The following is a 19,510-nucleotide window of genomic DNA, read 5'->3' as shown; positions in this document are numbered from 1 at the left end:
TTAGAGTACCTTTATATTATTATGATTTTATCTACCGTATAAACATATTGTGTTGTGCTGCAATAAAAGCATGATGCTGGCCTGTGGGAGGATGAGAAGGTTGGAAGGCCTTGGATCTGTATCCTGATCTGTGGGGTCAGTTTATCTGTTGGTTTCTGCTACATGCTTACACCCACATGTGTTGTTATGATAAGAGCTTTGCAAAACCTTTTAATTTAATATCCTGTGTGCAAGACACACACACACACACACACACACACACACACACACACACACACACACACACACACACACTGCACAGCCAAGATTTATAGTAGTTGTGATTAGAGCACAGCTGCCTCATGCTCAAGGTCGAACCGTCTAAAATTACAAAGAAAAGGAGGAATAAACGAGGCAGAAAAGGTGAGTTTTCTTTCAGGACCTTGTCCCCAGAGATTTGACGAAGGAGAGAAGATGAAGAGAGCCAAGACCAGCCTGTGCCTCAACGAAGGGAGAGCCAAGTCTAAACCACGGCAACGCCCCATCATTTGGAACCAATCACTGTGTCTTATATGTATCATGCTTTAAAACCTTTGATCACTGATCATGTTATGGTCCTTGTAGGCCTACAAGTTGGGTTGAAACTCAAAATAAATATCCCTAAATAAGAGAAGTTGTTTGTCCTCTTTGAAGCTTTATATTTTAGGCTAAGGTATTTTCTCTCTGCTCCGTTTAAAACAAACATGCTCTGACAATATCTATGTAGCAACTGATACACAAAACTATCATTCAGATCCCTTAACCTCTTAGTAATCATATTGAACCCTTAGCATAAAGACTATAACATATTTCAGACAAGAGGAAGCTTTTTATTTTATTTATGGATTTACTTTTAACAAATTATTTAAATTCTTCACCTGGGAGAGGTCTGTCTGTGCCTCACCTTAATAATTACATTCTGTTCCGTAGCTGCATACGAAGAGGTCAGTGACGTTTACGTGATGCTGAACATGATAAAAAAAAGTCCTACCGAGGTTTGAACTTTTGAACAGCAGTGTTCTTGATAGCTTACTTAGACTAGAAAACAAGACACAAGGGCGTACGTAGACATCCACAGTGAGAGATGAGACCAATGATATGCAGTGGTGGTGCGTCATTTATTACACAACACAAAGCACCTACAATAATCCACTCGGACAGTGGAGGAGCTCACTTTTTTCACAGTGAATTTTAATGAGGACATGTTTAGACAAGGACATCAAACTGTTTCATCTAAATGAAAAAAAAAAACAAAAAAACAGCCTACACACAGAAATTCACAGCCATTATCACACACAAAAATAAAGCAGTGTCAACAAACAACAGTAAATTGAGTAAAAAATAGAATTTAATCATTTAAATAGTCTTTCAAAATACAAACATTGATTTGAATTTCTAAATAAGATAACATTTAGTAGCTATTCGTAATTATAACTGGCAATGTTAAATGTACACTGTGGCTATACAAGGAAATGTGTGAGGTTTGGTAATTTATTGTATTGCTCATTTATATTAATGTGCACATTAGTAATAGGACCTACAAATGACTGTATATTTGAATAGTGATAATGCAAGTGACCAACCCTCCACCCATCGTACCAAAAACACACATTCTGCTAATGGTGAGAAGAAAAATTAAATAAAAATATCTGCCTTTGCATATATGACCAATTTAACACAAAGGAACATAAGCAGCTCTAATTTGACCCCGGCATTTGTAGTTACATATGCTGCAGAAATTTGAGAACTGTGTGTGCAAATTAATCAGAAAACAAATCACAGACCAATACTTTTTTTTTCCTTTTCTTTTTTTTTTCAAAAAAGGGGACAACTGTAACTTAGGGAAAAAGAAAAATGAGTTGCATTCTACCAGATATCTATTACTGCTCCACAGCCATTTTTTTTTTTTGTAAATGTAGCACTTACATATACCAGTCCAGAATCCGAACATACCAGCTGTATGAAACACTCAAAAGTAGGATTACAGAGCCTTTTAACATCTCAAATTTACACCAACAGAACCAAATTAACTTAGAAGTATGCATTGCTGCAAAGGCATTCAGAATATCCAGATTTAACATGACAAATTTCCACAGCTCGAGTTACATTTGCCTCCACAGTTATTTGGCGGTCTGGCTTTTGCTGCCTACTGAGGTAGCCTTTTGTAGCTCTAACCATGCCACCGGATCTACAGAGCCATGCAAACTGATCCCTAAAATAACAAATCGACCTCATAAATCACAGCACTGTTAAAAAAGGAAGAAAAAAAAAGGAAAAGCAACTGAATGAAAAGCCCAGTTTCAATATCAAACTCATAACAAGTGTCAAGTGTATGTAAATAAAATACCCTTATGTCCTACAAAGGAAACTGTATGAAAAAGCAGGATTCAAGTCTTTACAAACATCAGCCCACTGTAAGCTGAACAAATACCACTGTAATGGGGAACTGGTATCACTTATGCTGGCTTTTTCATCTTCCATCACACATTGCATGTTTATTTATATGGAACTGTACATGGCTAAAAGAGTTATGACCGTTTGGCCGCTAAATATTTTCAGGGATCTGATGTTTTCATCAGTTTACTTTAGCGCTGCATGTGAAGCTGATCGTAATGATCTTTTCTACTGTAGTATACAAACCTTCTGAATAAAGATTAGGACGTTCGGGATTCGATCAGACAAGGTTTCAACATCCTAAAGAAAGATGTTGCATAAGTTGCATTTCTCGTAGCCCTGAGCCCATTCCAGGGCACTTGCAAGTTCAAGTTCAGTTGATGTGCATCCACAGGAGGAGGAGGAGGAAGAGGAGGACAAAAGGATCTCGAAGTCAAACAACTGAGATCTTTTATGCAACGTCCTTCACTACTGCAGAAAATGCAGTAAAAACCTCACCACATATACATAATCAGCCATATAGGTTAGTGTTACACATTACAGACCACATATGAAACAAGACCCACCATATTTTGAACACAGTTAAAAGGTCAAACTGTGATTCCAGTGGAGGAGGGGAGTATAAAAAAAAGCAGACTGCTTTTAAAATGATTCACTGAATCACTGCTGTTGCCACGTTAGCTTTACAGTCAGAGTTGTGTTCGTTTCCTTCTGGTTTTGTCCGTTTATGAATACAAACTCACGTGAAACCAAACTTTAGAGTTTCATTTAGATTCACATACAACACGTTCACGTAGAGAATTTTATGGATGCGCCATCTTCAAATGCACGTCTCCTGGACTACAAATTCATTGCACAAGCTTTGATAAAGTATTCTGCACTCGACATCCGTGGCTCCTAACCGCCAAAGTGCTACCGTTTTTTTTTTCTCCCCCTTTTCCTCCCCTTACACTCTTAAAACCCACACATCTAGCGTCCCTCGCCAAACCAGTTTCTACTAAAAAAAAAAAAAAATACTTAGCACTTGGGGCCCAAAGAGCCACGAATACACACATACTAACGGACGTCTCACCAGTTATCCACATTTTGAATCCGACAGACATTAATCGAGTCATTATACATTATATTGCTTTTGACATATTGCAAGTAATTCCTATGGTTTGCCAATGGCGGCAAACTAAACTATAGTAAATACAAACAATTCATGTGTATTTCAATTTCACTGCATACTGGACCCACAAGCCTTTCGCCAGATGTGTTATGGCTTTCATCAGCAGATGCTGTTTTATCTTTAAAAAGTTCAAAATGTACACGAATGCAGTCAGTCCTTGGGTACCTAAAAGTTGTTCTTCAGTGGTTAAATAACTTCAGACTGATGCTCTTATAAAGCATACCATCAAGTAAATAAATGCCAGAAGACTTCTAAGCTTTATGTTGCATGTCTTGGAGCCTTCTACTGAAGTTTGGCAGTTACATCTTACTGTTAATTAGAAATTAGGTTTCCTCCTCTCACATCAATTTCTTTTTCCATTTTGCGCAGAAGCGGAAAAGCATGATTTCCTCGTTATTGGTTCTCTAATAAAAGCTTTCTGTTTTTATAAACCACTCATCCACTCTTGAAGACCAGATATCTGTTGGGTCTTTCTCTGCATCCTCTTTATTTCTTCCTTCTTTTCGCTCTAAGGAGAGTCCATCATGGCTTCCAGCATCTCCAGAAATAGTTTGTGCATGGGTACGCCACCACGGGTCTTGATGCTGTAGAACGTGGTGAGAGCACGGCCAGCAGTCTGTCGGAGGAGAGGCAATGTTAAAAGGAGACGTCCCGCCCGCTGGGGGTCATCTGGGCGCCGCTGACATTCCAGCTCCAGCAGGGCCTGGTGGAGGAGGTCCCGCAGCTTCTGCACAGCTTCCATGTCCTCGATGTAAACAGAGTCTGGCACAACAGCAGGGAGCACGTGGTTAGGCAGGATGCAGGCTGTTTAAGTCATTTGTAAGCCAGTGTAATGTTTTTGTTTCTTTCAATGACACTAAACAGATAAATGAGGAGTCATAACTTTGACTCGCCTTTATAAAGTAAAGTAAATTATAAAGTGCCGTTGTGATTAAATCAGTCTCGATAGTTGGCACTGTCTTCAAGTTTCTCAAACTGATAAGTGTTGATTCCACTTTCAGTTTTGTTTCTGGTAACTGTGCTCTAATGTTCATGAATTACGTTTATATATATAAAAAAAAAAAAGTTATCTGGTTGTTAGCAGGTCTGATACTGAGGTAAATACAACCTCGGATTAACCTCATTTGAAATTTTACACAGTGTCATAATGTTTTCAACAAAAAACTAAGCAAACATGCTGTTTTTATGGAAAAGCTTGTAGAACCAGTTTTTTGTTTGATGCGATTAGTCAGTAATTTTTTTTCCCCTCACATGGTATCGGTTACTACTTTTCTGTTGTTGTTGATGTTGTAGAGTTCTGTCTTACTCTTTTTTTACAATGTTGCTTCAGTTCATTGAGGTTTATGGGCACTCATCGGGCATCTCGACAAATACTGCCATAGTATTTAATTCATGTCTTAACTTTGAGCTTTTGCACCACCATTTGTTTTATTGAGCAATTCATGTTTGAGATGATCGCTCCTTTGCTTGACTCTAATTCAGCCAATCTCCAACCTTCAGCAGATGGCGCCACATTGGACTTTAGAACGACTTGGCATTCAGAGTCAACTCATTACTGTGAGATGTTGCAGCACCTAAAAAAGAACACCGATCTTGATATTACTGCCGAACTAGAGCTGTCAATCCATCAAATTTATTTCTACAGCACTTTCTGCAGAATTTTTTTTTGTTTTTAAATCACAAAGTGCTTCACAATAAATGCTGAATGAAAAACAAACATAAAAACAAAACCGACTAAAACAACAATAACTTCCCTGATAACCAGCTACATCGGTTATTTGGGGAGAGGGGAGTGTCTGGTTTGTGCGACAAACGTGACATGGTAAAAGTGTGAGTGACACTGATGGAGTCAGGTCCACACACGTGATCATGCATCATGGTTGGTCAACCGCTCTCGGCGCCGACAGAGGCACGAGAGCGATGGCGTTATTAATGTTTGTGAGACCAACATAGCTGTACCAGATGGAAAATAACCTGCACACGGGTAAAAATAAATACTAAAAAAAAATCATATTTTCTGTTTGAAAATCCAAGGTACGTTGTCATGGCTACCACGTCTTCATAGAGAGAAGATGTTTTCTCTTGGCAGTCGTTCTAAACAAACGACACATGTTCAGACTTTAACTGGACTGTCATTAACAACTGAGCTTACTGCGGCCTGTAGAGTCTCAGATATTTATAAGGAACTTTCTGGGAAGTCCACTTCTAGAAAGACTGACAAGAACATTTTCATCTTGTGAATAATCTTTGTCTTAGTAGAATGATTGATTGGAAGCTACAATTAACACTTTAAGCTCACCGTGACATCTTTTCTCCTTGGTGTTGCATTCGCACCTGAATACGAACCTCTGCTCAGACTTGCTCATGATCAATAATCACGTGTTTAGCAGCATCTGGCCATCTTTGCATAGTCTTTTGTGTTTTTTTTTCTAAATAAACAGTGTAATGTCTCACAAGATGTTGCTCATCTGATGCTGTATTTACTCAATCACAAGTGAATCGACACTTTAAAATCAGTTGCGTGATTTCAATTATTGAACTGACTTGTTTGCAAAATTCTATACTTAATAGCATATTAGGGGTGTAACAATATATCGTGATAAAATACTGCTATAATATCGTATCGTTATCGTGACCTCAATATCGTGTATCGTACCGTATCGTGAGATTAGTGTATCGTTACACCCCTATAGCATATGATCAAATCTTCCAGTGCATCTCAAGTTTAAGTACCTGAATTTGTGAGTGCGATGGCTTTTAGCATGACAAATTCCTCCCGGTCCACGTTCAGGGCACGGAAGCGGCGGGCGAGCTGGCTAATCGCTGCATTTAGCTCCGTCAGTCCAGCAACGCGCGACATCTCCTCATCAAGGACAAAATCCTCCGCGAACACCACCTCGTCCTCACAGCCGATCGAGCGGTACGCTACACCCAGAACCAGCACCTCCAACCACACCGACTGCAGCACTGACATCTGGTCTGCGAGAGAGAGTGACAGGAAGCCTGCGGAGATGAGACAGAGAAACAGTGTTTTTACACGAAGGGGATGCAACGGGTTCCCACTGCAAAGAAAAGTTGATGACTAAACTCTAGAAGATGACACACTTAAAGCCATCATGGATTCAGGTGTGATATCAGCAGAAGTTCATCATCTTGTCTCCTGACATTTTGCACACCAACAACATCACCTTGTTTACATCTGTAACAATCACAAAATACATAAAAAGACAAATGAACCGAAAGAAAAGGTTTGCTTTTGAGAAGGTTGTGAAGCCATTTGGCTACACTTCTTTTAAGTAATGACCTCGTCCGTATATCTTAATTTCTATTCTTTTGCATGTGCCTGTTAGTTCTTGCTTGGGGAAGTTTCATCCATCCTCCCAACAAAATCTTTTTTTTTTTTTTTATACTTTTTATTTTGTCTTTTTCAAGTTACACAGAAAGGAAAGAGAAAAAAATAATAATAAAAAAAAAAATGATAGTAACAATCATAACATAACTTCCTGGGGGAGATGTAATATTTTGCCATTCTTTTCTTTCCCTTCTTTAAGGGCATGGCTGGGATTTGACCTTAAATGTAGACCATTTTTGCCACTTTTGAGCAAAATCCCTTCCTCTAATTCTCAAACAAAAAGTCAATTTTTCCATGGCGTATATTTCTTCAACAATGTCGAGCCATCCAACAAAATCTTTTAGTCTATCGTGCAGTGCTCTTTTGAGCTCCATCCTCAGACTTTCCATCCCATGTAGGTCATGGGTCATGGCTCTGGGCAACCTTTGGAATCAGACGCATGATGGCCATTCATATTGATCAATATTCCAGTCACAGTCTGGGTGAAATAAAAGCATCACATCGGTCCTGTTCAGTTAGAGTGGGCCAAGTCTGACGCTGCCCTGCTGCCACGCTGTCACAGCTTCCCTTCCCCTCCTTCTTTCTCCTTTCGTCTCTTACCCGGAATGTGTTTGGCCCAGCCGATGATCACAACCAGCTCGCGGTCAGCAAGGTCACAGAGCGTGGTGAGCGTGCGCTGGGCTGTGTCAGGCTGCAGAGGGTCGGGCATGGCAAACAGCTTTTCAGGCTCTGCCACTAGAAGATGAGACACGATGATGTTGGAGGAACCTGCGTCACAGAACAACAAAACAATGGATTGATAAAAAGGCACAGTGAATCCCTAAACATTAACTTCTTATCTAAACAAAACACATTTGCTTTGAACAACATCCTCCTCTGCACCGCTGTTTATCGTGGTTACTGCATTCATGCTAAAAAAAAAGATTTCCCAATTTGAAAGATGTTACATCAAATTTGATTGAAAATGCTGCATCAGATTTGTGAAACACATTTCAAAGATCAATTTCATTATTTGTGCAAATCAGAGTATGTTTTGAACTTCTCCTTAGTAAAAAAAAAGCAGCACACTGAACATTTCTTAGCAACAGATGGCACTGTTTTCAACTGAAATTGAATTAGAGTCTTTACTTTCATTTTACACCCATGTGTTTTAGTCTCACTGCAAATCCTGCACCAACCAAAAAGAACTAAAACATGAAATCTGGGCAGGGGAATTCTTCATTTGTATTTCTGAAACAGAGCAGCAAAGGGAGGATAGTTGCAGATCCCAGATATGGCCAACATGTTTTATTCCTCTATTGAAGATAAACTGGTTTGGTTTTAGTAGCGGCTCACAGACAAAGGCATAACAAAAATAAATTAACAAAAGAGAGCTCAGAGTTCCTGCACTAACATGTAAAAAAAACGTAAAAGTTCAAGCCTTGCTTATATTTCCTGCTGGATATATAAACTAAAAACAAACAGTTTTGCTCTCTTTGACTACAGAGATTCACAGGGGCTGGATCAGCGCTGCCGTTTCTGTGGAACCTGAGCCTTTAACTGGGGACTTGATATAAATGTCACCTTTTTCGCTCTCCTTAGTTAGCGGTAGAGGGGCACTCTGGTATGTGGCGTTCTCCACTTCGGGGCGTCTTTTGTACTTCTGTCTTCCACCTCTGACCCTGTCGAGGCGAACTCCTACGCCGTGAAGGACAAAGAGTCACGCCGGTAAATTAATACCCCATACATAAAATCTATTTTAAAATAGCAGCACAATGAACCTAAGTTCCTGTGTAAGGGGCCTGGCTACATCAACCACTCACCCTCTTTCAGCATGCCTACTTTGAGGCACTTGGTAAAGCGGCATGCTTGGCAAGCCTTTCTGCGCCGTTTGGTGATTTCACACTCGTTGGATGCTGGACAACTGTATTCAATGTTACCTTGACGGAAGAACAGAAAACAGTTTACAGTGAATACAACAAAGAAGCAATGCAACAAAAAAACATTCAGCATGACTGAAAACCCTTCTCAAGTTCAAATACATGCTCATTTTACGATGAAATCAAAAATGTATCATAAAGATGACTCAGCACTGTAGACTGAAGCATGACCAGGAATAGCAACATTAGTATGTGATGTGGATCTTTACTTGCTCCTGGCTTCTGCAAATGTTTCACCACTGAATGTTGGAATAATGAAGCTATAGTTTAGTTCACCAATACCAGCTATTTTCAGCTTTGTTTTTGAACGATTCCTTGTTATGTAATGCTCTAAACTCCATATATAGCATTCATACAGGCATTAGAAACATCCTCTTGGACATTCTGAAGATATTAAGAAATCATTTTAAGGGTTCACAGTGCACAGACACACACAACAGCGTCATAAAGACGGCTATATGATCAGAACACACACCTTGAATTGTTCTCTTGAAGAATGCTTTGCAGGCCTCACATGATGCCACGCCGTAATGATAACCTGAAGCTACGTCTCCACATACAAGACACAGCCTCTTGGGCAGTGTGCTGAGGGCATACTTGCAGCGCCCGGCTCCATTTCCAGTGGAGCCTTCCTCTGCTCCATCACCGCTCTCGTCTTTAAAATGACAACGCAGAGCTGGCGTGTAGAGTGGCGGCGAGTAACGCTTAGTGGCATCTCCTCTGGTCCCTCCGCCTCCGCTTTGAGAAGAGTCTGAAGAGGCCCCACCGGGGCTGGTCCGACCTCCCCCGCCTCCCTCTGGGCTGCTCGGTTCTGCCTTGATATAGACGTCTGTCCGACGCTCCCGGGAAGACATGATGTCTGGAGGACACAGAGACAAACAAGAAGGAAAGGTCAACATAAATAACGGCGTTGGACATTTTACTTCCCATGTTTGTCCTCAAACATCTTCATGCCACATTTGGAAGAAGCAACTAAATCTGACCTTGGCACGATGCATGGCAGAAACAGACATGGCATATAAAAAAAACACAAAGATAATCTCACTCTTTTAGGTCACTTCTAAAGTGAAAATAACGAGCCCGTTCAAATGTTTGGATCAGTAATGTATGATATGTTAAATCATGTATCCCAGCACAGATTTTCAGTTTCATAATTCACAAAATGTATTTTTTTAGATTTATCTTGTCACTGCATATAGTAGCTTTAAAAAATTTAATTAAAATCCACCCAGATTCAGGCATCAAAAATGAATAATTCCTAATTCTTAGTTTTTATCTCATTTTAAATCAGACAAACCGTAAAACCTTCTTGGTAGAGCAACAGTTGTCAATCACAGCCCACACTTTAGCCCTCCTCTTCAAGTCTTTATACCGGCCATAAAGGTTTGCATCATGCGGGTTCATGTGAGTGTAAACACAGTCGTGAGAAGGACCCAGGCAGCAGAAAAAGAACAATCTTGGCACAAGTTCAAAACCTGTAGTGAATGCTGTTGTGATCCAACAGTAAACAAGCTAAAGCCCAGCTAACCTTTATCACATTACTAAAAAGGACATGATCAAAGTTGCTCTTTTCTGCTGCAGGCATGGACTTTGAGAAGAAGCATCTGGATTTATCATCACCAAAACTAAAAAGGGGCAACTTGGCTTAACAGGCTTTGGTGCTGGCAGTGTTTTTTTCTTCTCAGCTACATTTTTTAAGCCATCAGAATCTATTTCAGACTCAGCAAACACAACGTTTCACAACGAAAATAAAAAACATGCAGGCCTCAGATCATCCCCACAGCCGGAAGTCTTTGTCTTATTTCCAAGTGTTGAAATCGTCAAGGTGACTGGATGAAGGTCACTGTGCTCATAAACAGTGGCCACTCCTCCATATCCAAAGATATGACTGAGGTTAAAGTAAACCTGTTAAGAGTAGTAATATTGCAGCAACCTGGAAGTAAGAAAGGCTGCATGTAGTTCTCAGTTTTATTACAGTGACCAGGATTGAAAATGGAGATGGAAATGCATCTTTATGAATCCAAATGTGAGCATATAAAAAAGCGCAGTAGACAGAGACCGGAGTCGGTACTGTTCACTGCTCCCAAGACTTCTGAGACGGAAAGAAAAATGTGCAAAATTCTAATAAATCTAATCCATAGTAAAGAAGTAGTTACAACTGCATTACAATATAATATACAATTTTTCTTACTAAAATTAATCCATTTAACTGAAACAAGCGATTTTGTTATAGACTTCCTCCTGCTTTGAGTGAATTAAGTTACTTTGATTCATGCTTGTAAGCCATGATTCAAATTCCTGTAACTCTAAATGTCATTGTTTTTAATGTCAATCATTTATTACATCCATTATAAATGAGACAATTAGCCTAAAAGCAGTCTAGGTTCTTTCTCTTAGTATTTACTGACACCAGAAAGGGCATCTGACAAGTCAGTGAGGAGACAAGTGGTTGAATATTTATGACCTGCCAGATTTTAGGGGTAATATATTCCTTACACAGAAGTACAATTCCTCCAGTCACAAACTTATTAAGAGAGAATGTGCATATTGTAGAGTATAACCTTTAATAACGATTCAGACCTAATATAACTTCTAACTTTGAGTTCCTGGGTGAAACAGGAATGAGTGTGTTCTCTGTATGTCTCCAGGCTTTGAATCAGTGGGTACATTAATGCAGAGCCTTATTGGAGCAACTGTACTCTCGCTGCTAGATCAGTGCATGAGGATGATGAGGTGAGATCTGAGCAGCCTAAATACCTTCAATCCAGTTAGGCCTTGAAAGTGACTTGTAAGCTAGACTTGTACACATACTATCAATCCACTTCAGGAGCAACCTTTTTTGCTTGTTTTTCCATCAGCTGCCCTGATAATCGAGTTGCAGCGAGGGCTGCAACTAACGACTATTATGATAGTCCATTAGTCATCGAGTATTGACACGATTAATCGACTTATGTCTTATATTAGTCGCATTATGAATCTCAAATTATTAAACGGCTTTTATTTAACTCTCAGCTTTTGAATTGTGCATGAGGTTGTTTGAATTGTGAGCTAATTAAAAATAAAAGACAAAAATGCATCTTCTAATTAACTTTGCTGCCAGTGGCCGTGGTATTACATCTGCCGCCGCCATATTGTTTACCTTGCGTATGTGCAACTCTCAGCAGAGATAGGAAGGAGGACTCGCACTGGCTTTTTTTTTTTTTGCAGACAGTGTTCAATAATTGAATTAGTTATATAATATTTTTATTATTGATTTTTGTCGAAAATGTCGACTAATTGTTGCACCCCTAGTTAGAGCCTATGGATTTCAAAAAGTTTGTGATATTTCTAATACATTGTTATATGATAATTTTGATGCTCTGATGAGTTGCCCTGCAGACGCTGGCAACATTACAGGCAGTGGCACATTCTGCACAGACTGTTGTGGGTGGCTGCACTGTTGAAATGAACCACTGGTGTTTTGGAATAATCATTCATTCAATTTAGTTTTAATTACCACTTTATCCTGTTCAGGCAGGGCTGGAGCTAATCCCAGCTGTCACTGGGTAAAAGTCAGGGTACAGACTGGTCTCTGTGACTTTTGGATTCAGCGAATAAACAAGCACACTTCTGGAAAGTGAAAAGAAGCTGGCGAATACAACACATGCATGGGGAGAATACACAAACGCCAAAGAAAAAGGACTCAGCTGAAATCTGAAAAGGGAATCTGCTGCCCTTTATGAAATAGTAATTGGATTTATGAACTTTATCATTTACTGAACAAAGTAAGAATGTGGCGATCTGATTAATATTGGAAACTGGATCAGGTACTTGATAATGGGACGGATCAATGAGGCCAATTTATTCACTTCAATTCTGTGTGTGGAATGCTTGCTACACCGGTGTATCAGCTGCACACGCAACCACAGTGGCAAGGAAAATATGTGAACTACTAAAACTGGTTTCTAGATAATCCGTGATAAAACGTGATCTGAACTTTATCTAAGTCACAATAAAAGACAATGTGTGCTTAAGCGCATGAAAATGCAATTATATCTTAACACACCTTAAATTAATGCATAATCCTCCAAAACTGTAAATAATTAATAAGTGTGGATGATAAATAATATATATATAATAAATAATTATAATTAAGATGTTTTACGATCTCAAGTACACAATGTCTGCTAATGTGACTTAGATTAAAAAATAATAAAAAATTTGATCACATTTTCAGGCAGAAAAACACTTAATTCTTGCCACCGTTTTAAGTAGTAACAATTTAGTAACCATTTATATCTATGCAATAATATGTTACATTATGTTTGAAAATGTTAGATAGTAATATTTAAGTCAAGTCCATTGCCTTTGGTCAAAGGATCGGTGCATCCCTATTGCTCATAAATTAATTGATAATATAATTCAAGCCACTTCTCTTGGAATTTATAGACACATTTTGGTTGCATCCCTTCCATGACGAAGGGGTCTACACTGTCCGCACACTAATTTGGTGAGTTTCTTTTTACTCCAGATGGTATTTTATGCTGGATGCCCTTTCTCACACGACGTCACATGCACTGGGACGACAGGCAAGCCTCACACACAGAAAAACCTCAGCCGGGACTAATAGTACAGATCGATCAGCGAAAATTTGCATTATGACAAGGTTAACTAATCTTCTGTTTTATCACATTTACACATCCAAAGTTACCAATGAAGAACTATAGTCAGCAACCAAGGACTCCATAAGATATAATCAATAACAGTACAGTCCTGGCTTGTGTTAAATGCCATTTTGTAAAAGTCAGTTTGTACAATTTTCATGTTTTAAGGGACGAATTGGTGACAGGAAAGCAACAAGATGCATCAGATGAAGCATTTCACAACATCTACCAAAGGAAAACTGCTTCATACTTCTTCCCACAAACATATAATCCTGATTCAAATTAACCAATGCCAATCCATGTTCATTCTGCAGTCGTGACATGTTCATGAGAATGGGTCGTAAAGTTAATCAAAGTCACTCAATATCTGACACACGACACAAGTTCACGACCCACTGATAAAAGAGGCACACATTGTATGGAAACAGAGTTTGTCCTGTTTGTCAATTAACTGTGTTTTAGATCTACACAATACAGTAAATCATACAAGGAAGTATTAAACAAATGAGAGGACCCTAATACTTGATCCTCACATGCTCATTTAACAGCAAGTCTGTCTTTACAGTGTTTATTGCTACAGTAGATAATCGGTGCTATAGTTGTTGGCATACACTCTGTTTGGAGTTTGCCCTCTCTGGATAGCAGCATTGTTTTGCAAGCAGTAAGGTAGGGGGGTCACTGGAAACTGGTTTAAAGTTTAGCTTGCCTGGACTCCGTTTAAAAGCTGAGCCAATGTGTCATCTGTAGAGCACTGTACGCCAATGTTATATGAATTTAAAAAAGGTCTCCAATGTAAACAAGTGTAATGCTTTCTTGGAATAATGCCTTTTAGTTGACTTTGTATCAGCGAATCTGTACTGTCATGAAACTGTACCTGATCCTATGCAATTCTTCTAATAAATTCTTCAATCAATCAATCAATCAAAACCTCCAGACAGAGACAGTTTCTTCCCCCAAGCTGTTGCTCTGATGAACTCTCATCACTCATAGTCTCAGAGAAATCAATCAATCACTGTGCAATAATAATAATAATAATAATAATTACCACAATCATATGCTGTAACAATGCACCTTTCACTTTTTCTTTTTTTTTTATTGTATATATGTTAATAAGAGCTGTCATTTGTATATTTACTGTACAGTGAGCGAAACAACCGAGTCAAATTCCCTGACTTGGCCAATAAACCTGATAAATCTGACTCTGATCTCGGAGCAGCAGAACAGGGAGACACATGATCAAGCCCATGTGCACATCTGGACAGCTCAACATCTGCCTCGGCTGAATTCAACATGGAAAACCTTCCAATAAAATAAAACTAGTAATAACACCCACATGGCACGTGTCTATTTTTAATCAGAGCTAAGTCAGCTTTTCTAAAGACTAATTTATGCTACACTTCACCTACCAGAGAAGTGTAGCATTAGCATTAGCTCTCCTCAGCTCACATGTGTGACAACTTAGCCTGGTTAGCTGCGTCCTGCTAACATTAATCCTCCCTGACTAGCCTAGTCCTCCTGCACACGGATCTATTTCTGGTGACCCGGACTAGTGTGCGTCTTACCTTCCACCTGCGGCTGTCACGGCGCTGCAGCTCCCGCGGACCGTGTTTACATGGCACCGCTTTGGGAGGAAACCTGTTCAGGCTGATTTATGGTTCCGCGTCACACCAACGCAGAGTACGCCGTACGGTGTGCGTCGCCGCGTACCCTACGGCGTAGGCTTCGCCGTGGATTTAACGCGGAACCATAAATCAGGCTTTAGCAGCCCTGCAGCTGCAGCTGGAGGACACCTCATCTGCAGGGCCGGACCACCCCACTGCCTTCACCCTTCCTGGCGTGGTGTTTTTTAACCCCTTTTTTGTGAGGGAAACGATTTTTTAACTATTTGACTCAAACCTGAATTGAATTAGATGCATATTTTTGAATGCCATGAACACGTGGAAAACAAGTTATTATCCAGCAATTCACTTTAATACAAAATAACAAAATGAACTGAATAAATAAAATAAGTATATTTCTTAAACAGAACCCTGTACTTCTTAACTTAAAGGAGCTGTATGTAAGAGCAATAATAAAACGAATCATAAAATGACCCCGATATGTCAACAGACATTTAAAAATCATGTTCATTTCAAATACTTATGTCACTGACAACAGCACTCAAGCCAGGATATTCCAGTTTAAAAAGAGGAGTTGCAGCCCTCAACTGATGTTTATGTTGTCATTTTTTGTTTTGGCCTGAAGCTCCACCCTCCACCTATCTCCCAATCACCAAGTCAGTATTGTTTCTGAAGCTCCACCCTCCACCTATCTCCCAATCATGAAGTCAGTAGTGTTTCGGCATCCGGGTTGCCAGCTCGGCTCTAATTATCGCAGCGGCCGCTAAGATAATTAGAGCTTTCCAAAAACTAAAAGACCTCGTTATGAATCCGAGTTACGTCGTGACAAGGTCCGAAATAAAACAAGGATTTGTTTTTTTTATTGCCATGGCAGCCTACGTTCCTGCTGCATTCTGCAGCCTACCTGGCAACCTCTGATCGGGGGGAGGAGGGGGAGGGCACACGCCGCTCAACAATATTTTGAAAGTGACTGCAGTACCAGTTTTGGCCATTTCTTACAGACGGCTCCTTCAAAATTGTATACATTTATATAAAACAATAGAAAGAAAGCAGAACATCCATTCTGCACATTTTTAGTGTAATAACAAAAGTGCAAACAGAAAGTCTGTAGAAAACTTATAAACATATTTGTGCCTCAAAGGCCATGACTGTAGGCTACAGTTGTAGTAAAACAGAAAAAAATAACTTATGAACTCAACAGCTCAATGCCATTTTCCATTGGAATTTTATGACCATTTTTTGACTCTCACAGTAATACGGGACAAAGTGCGTCCCTTTTCAGCTCAATACGGGACGCGTACTTTGGTTTATGATTACGGGAGGATTCCGTTTTTCAAGGGTCGGTTGGCAACCTTACGTTGCACACGCCAAGGTGACAGAATCTTGTGATCACCAGTTCTTCCTTTTGTTAATGTACAGTTTTGTTAAATTATTTGTATTTTGCTTTTGATTTAATGCATGTTTTGGTGCATCTGCATTTAATTATAATATTCTGTTTTATAATGGCCTTGTTTTAATAAATATGTGGCATCATTGGATTTTGAATAATATTTGCATAATCACTGTGATTGATTAAGCATCTGGTCCATTGAAGTGATGCTGATATACGGTGTAATCTGGCTACTATAGTGGTAAATAATGCAATTTCAAGTCGATAATAATAATAATGTGTATATTTAATATTTAAAAATCACGTTTCATCTAGAAATTAAGTCCAATTTAAATCAGTAACATTTACTATTCATCAGACTTTTCTGAGGTGGAGGGGGGTGTTGGAGGCTGGTTATTCTGCTACAGGACTTTGGGACTAGTTAGTAGTCGTGTCAATCCTTAAAAGCACTGGAGTCAATCCTCCAATAGTGTAGAAATAGCAGTAGTGCAGTTGCCACACATATTTGATCTCAGCTGATTGATTAAAACATTTATAGTGAGTTCAAAATCAGACATCCACTTCTCTGTGTTATTTTGCTGCAGTTGAATACAACCTCATATGGAAACTAATGGCGCTTTTCCACTAGTACCTATTCAGCCCGACACGGCTCGTCCCGCCTCATCCCGGCTCCACCCGTTTGTTTTTCCACAGCCAGGTGAGAAGTGGGCGGGTTGGGGTGAAGCTGCTGTGACGTACTCGATTGTGCAACCGCTTTGTTCATGTCGGTGCTGATGAGAAAATCAGCTGGAGCCGCGAGCGGCTGAGAAAAAAACTGCCCGTCTACATCCCTTTTTTAATTCTCTCGTCAGCCACCAGGTTTATGAACATCTGCACCTCAGAGTTGGATCACCAAACAGACGTTTGCGCTTTATAATAAAATCGCCGCGAGTCGCTCTGGATGGAGCTGATGTTCTACAACTCACACAAGATGATGAAATAACTCGGTCTTGAGCTGAACTAGTCTTGGTCTTGACTTGGTCTTGATACTCTCTGGTCTTGGTCTCGGTTTAGGCGGTCTTGACTACAAGTCTGCTTGATTGTTATTTTACTGTCTTGCTGTCATATTTTTTATTTTATCCAAGTAAGACCCTAATATTATATTATGCTATTAAAATATTAATAATATAATATCTTCCCTATCGTTGGAAAAACATTAAAATGGATCCATTTGTCACACGGTGATGCTGAAGTAATTATTAAGGCCTATAATAAGCAGATTGGAGCAGAGAGGATGGTGTATCATAATATAAGCTATGAATCAAACATCTCATATCTGACAGAATACAAGTGGGAATAAACATGATGAACGACCGACTTTGAAACACATTTGGATGTAACTGTTATCAAGCTAATGGTTATTCTTCAACCATCATTCAGGACACACCAGAGCTAAATAAGAGGAGGTGACTCCAACATCCTCTCCATGCAGCCCACACACACACACCCATGCAGCCCACACACACACACACACACGCATGTACGCACGCACACACACGCACACACACGGGGAGGGAAAACAGTCTACGGTTTATACTGCCATTTTACCCAATTACAGTGGCTACATCTGAAAACAATGTCTTCTTTAATATTGAAACAGCTGCCAGTGACCGATTAGTACAGCAACACTGGAGTTTTCTGTCATCCTGAAATATCAGTTTCAATTTCTTTCAATGGAATATTTCATTCCTTTTAGAAAGTGGTGCCTTCCTCTTGTGACCTCATGTCCCTCCTATTAGCGAAAAACCACTTAAAGCAACTTTGGAGTCCCATCGCGTTATAGTACTGTCACACAAGAGCAACTGAGAACATCCTAGGAGAAGCAACTAAGAAACTAAAGAAACTAATAATGATAAAGAGAGTAAGAAGCAAGAGTAACGTTTAGATATAAAAGCTCCATTGCCTATAGCAGAAGCCTCTGAACGTTTCTTTCCGACACTTTTAGTTCAGTGATTTGAGTGCAGAACTAGACGTGGACTGCATCCTTAAAAAAAAAAAAAGGGGGGGAAAGGTTATTTGAATGTCATGATTTTAACTCTGCTACAAGAAAGTGCTGATGAGGCTGGTTTGACGATTTTCAGATCTTAACCAACTTTAGAAACATGGGAGTCCACAGACATAAGGACAGTCTCACCCACTCTTTAAGTTATTACTTTCCAAACACACACACACTTGATTTGCGTCCTGCAACAAATTAGGCTAAATAAAAAAAAAACAAAAACAAAAACAAAAACCTCAGCCCTTGGGTAGCCAACCTCCCACTAACTAAACGTAGAGCAAACTTGTCCTTGGTGTGAAATGAAGAAAGAGTCCTAAAAATATATTCCAAGTTAACTTCCAGTAAGACGTTTTAGATATTTTAACAAATCAGTCAGGCATTCACAAATTGGCAACAAGATGTGATCACATGCTGTTGTACAAGCTTGTGATATAGAGCAAGTTTTCATCTGACAGAGACGTTTTGAAAGACTGGATCTTAGATGCGCCTAAATTGTGCTCGTCTTTTCAGAAAATGGTCTAATGTGTGTTTGGCTCTTCTGCAACTTTGAGAATATGGCTCTATGCAAAAAAAAATAATGCTTGGTGTCTTCAGATTATTTTTTTTCTTTGTTTGTTTTTTTGGCTATTAAAAGGCAGCATCTCCAGAAACAAATATTTTCTCATCTCTGGTATCGTGAAGATTTTCAGTGATATATTTGCTGTTCCTCTCTTCTAAAACAGTAGGTGCAACAATGTCCCAATGACTGATACTTCTGAGTGCACTGGACAAAATTGCCAAAACTTGAGAAATATATATTTTTTAGGTATAACGCGCTATCACTACTCGTCTTTTAAGTAGCAGAGTAAAGATTTTGTAATCGTTACGGAGCAACACAGATCACTCAAGCAAAACTATTCATAATTTTCTTCCATCTGCTGAAAGTGAGTCTGTGACCTTGAAATTGCTTATAAACATGTTATTAGA

At 39.4% G+C, this 19,510-nt stretch overlaps 1 protein-coding gene across 2 annotated transcripts in view; it reads right to left on the bottom strand.

Annotated features, from left to right (window-relative positions):
* Positions 1-1,117: 1,117 nt before the first annotated feature.
* Positions 1,118-19,510, bottom strand: part of esrra (estrogen-related receptor alpha) — a 20,609-nt gene continuing 2,216 nt past the window's right edge. Inside the window, exons 1-7 of one of the 2 annotated variants that reach the window (XM_061740055.1) lie at positions 15,060-15,126; positions 9,330-9,713; positions 8,738-8,854; positions 8,499-8,612; positions 7,536-7,703; positions 6,317-6,586; positions 1,118-4,345 (exon numbers count right to left, since the gene is read on the bottom strand). In XM_061740055.1, the coding sequence (XP_061596039.1) occupies positions 4,092-4,345; positions 6,317-6,586; positions 7,536-7,703; positions 8,499-8,612; positions 8,738-8,854; positions 9,330-9,708 (1,302 nt within the window). In that variant the 5' untranslated portion in view covers positions 9,709-9,713; positions 15,060-15,126 and the 3' untranslated portion in view covers positions 1,118-4,091. Of the gene's footprint in view, positions 4,346-6,316; positions 6,587-7,535; positions 7,704-8,498; positions 8,613-8,737; positions 8,855-9,329; positions 9,714-15,059; positions 15,127-19,510 lie in introns of those variants that run through there. The other variant, XM_061740054.1, reaches the window with a different exon arrangement.

Source organism: Cololabis saira, chromosome 14 (assembly GCF_033807715.1).
Source record: "Cololabis saira isolate AMF1-May2022 chromosome 14, fColSai1.1, whole genome shotgun sequence".
Classification (NCBI taxonomy): Eukaryota; Metazoa; Chordata; class Actinopteri; order Beloniformes; family Belonidae; genus Cololabis; species Cololabis saira.
Note: the sequence above shows the minus strand (reverse complement) of the source record. Positions and strands in the feature narration are given on the sequence as shown.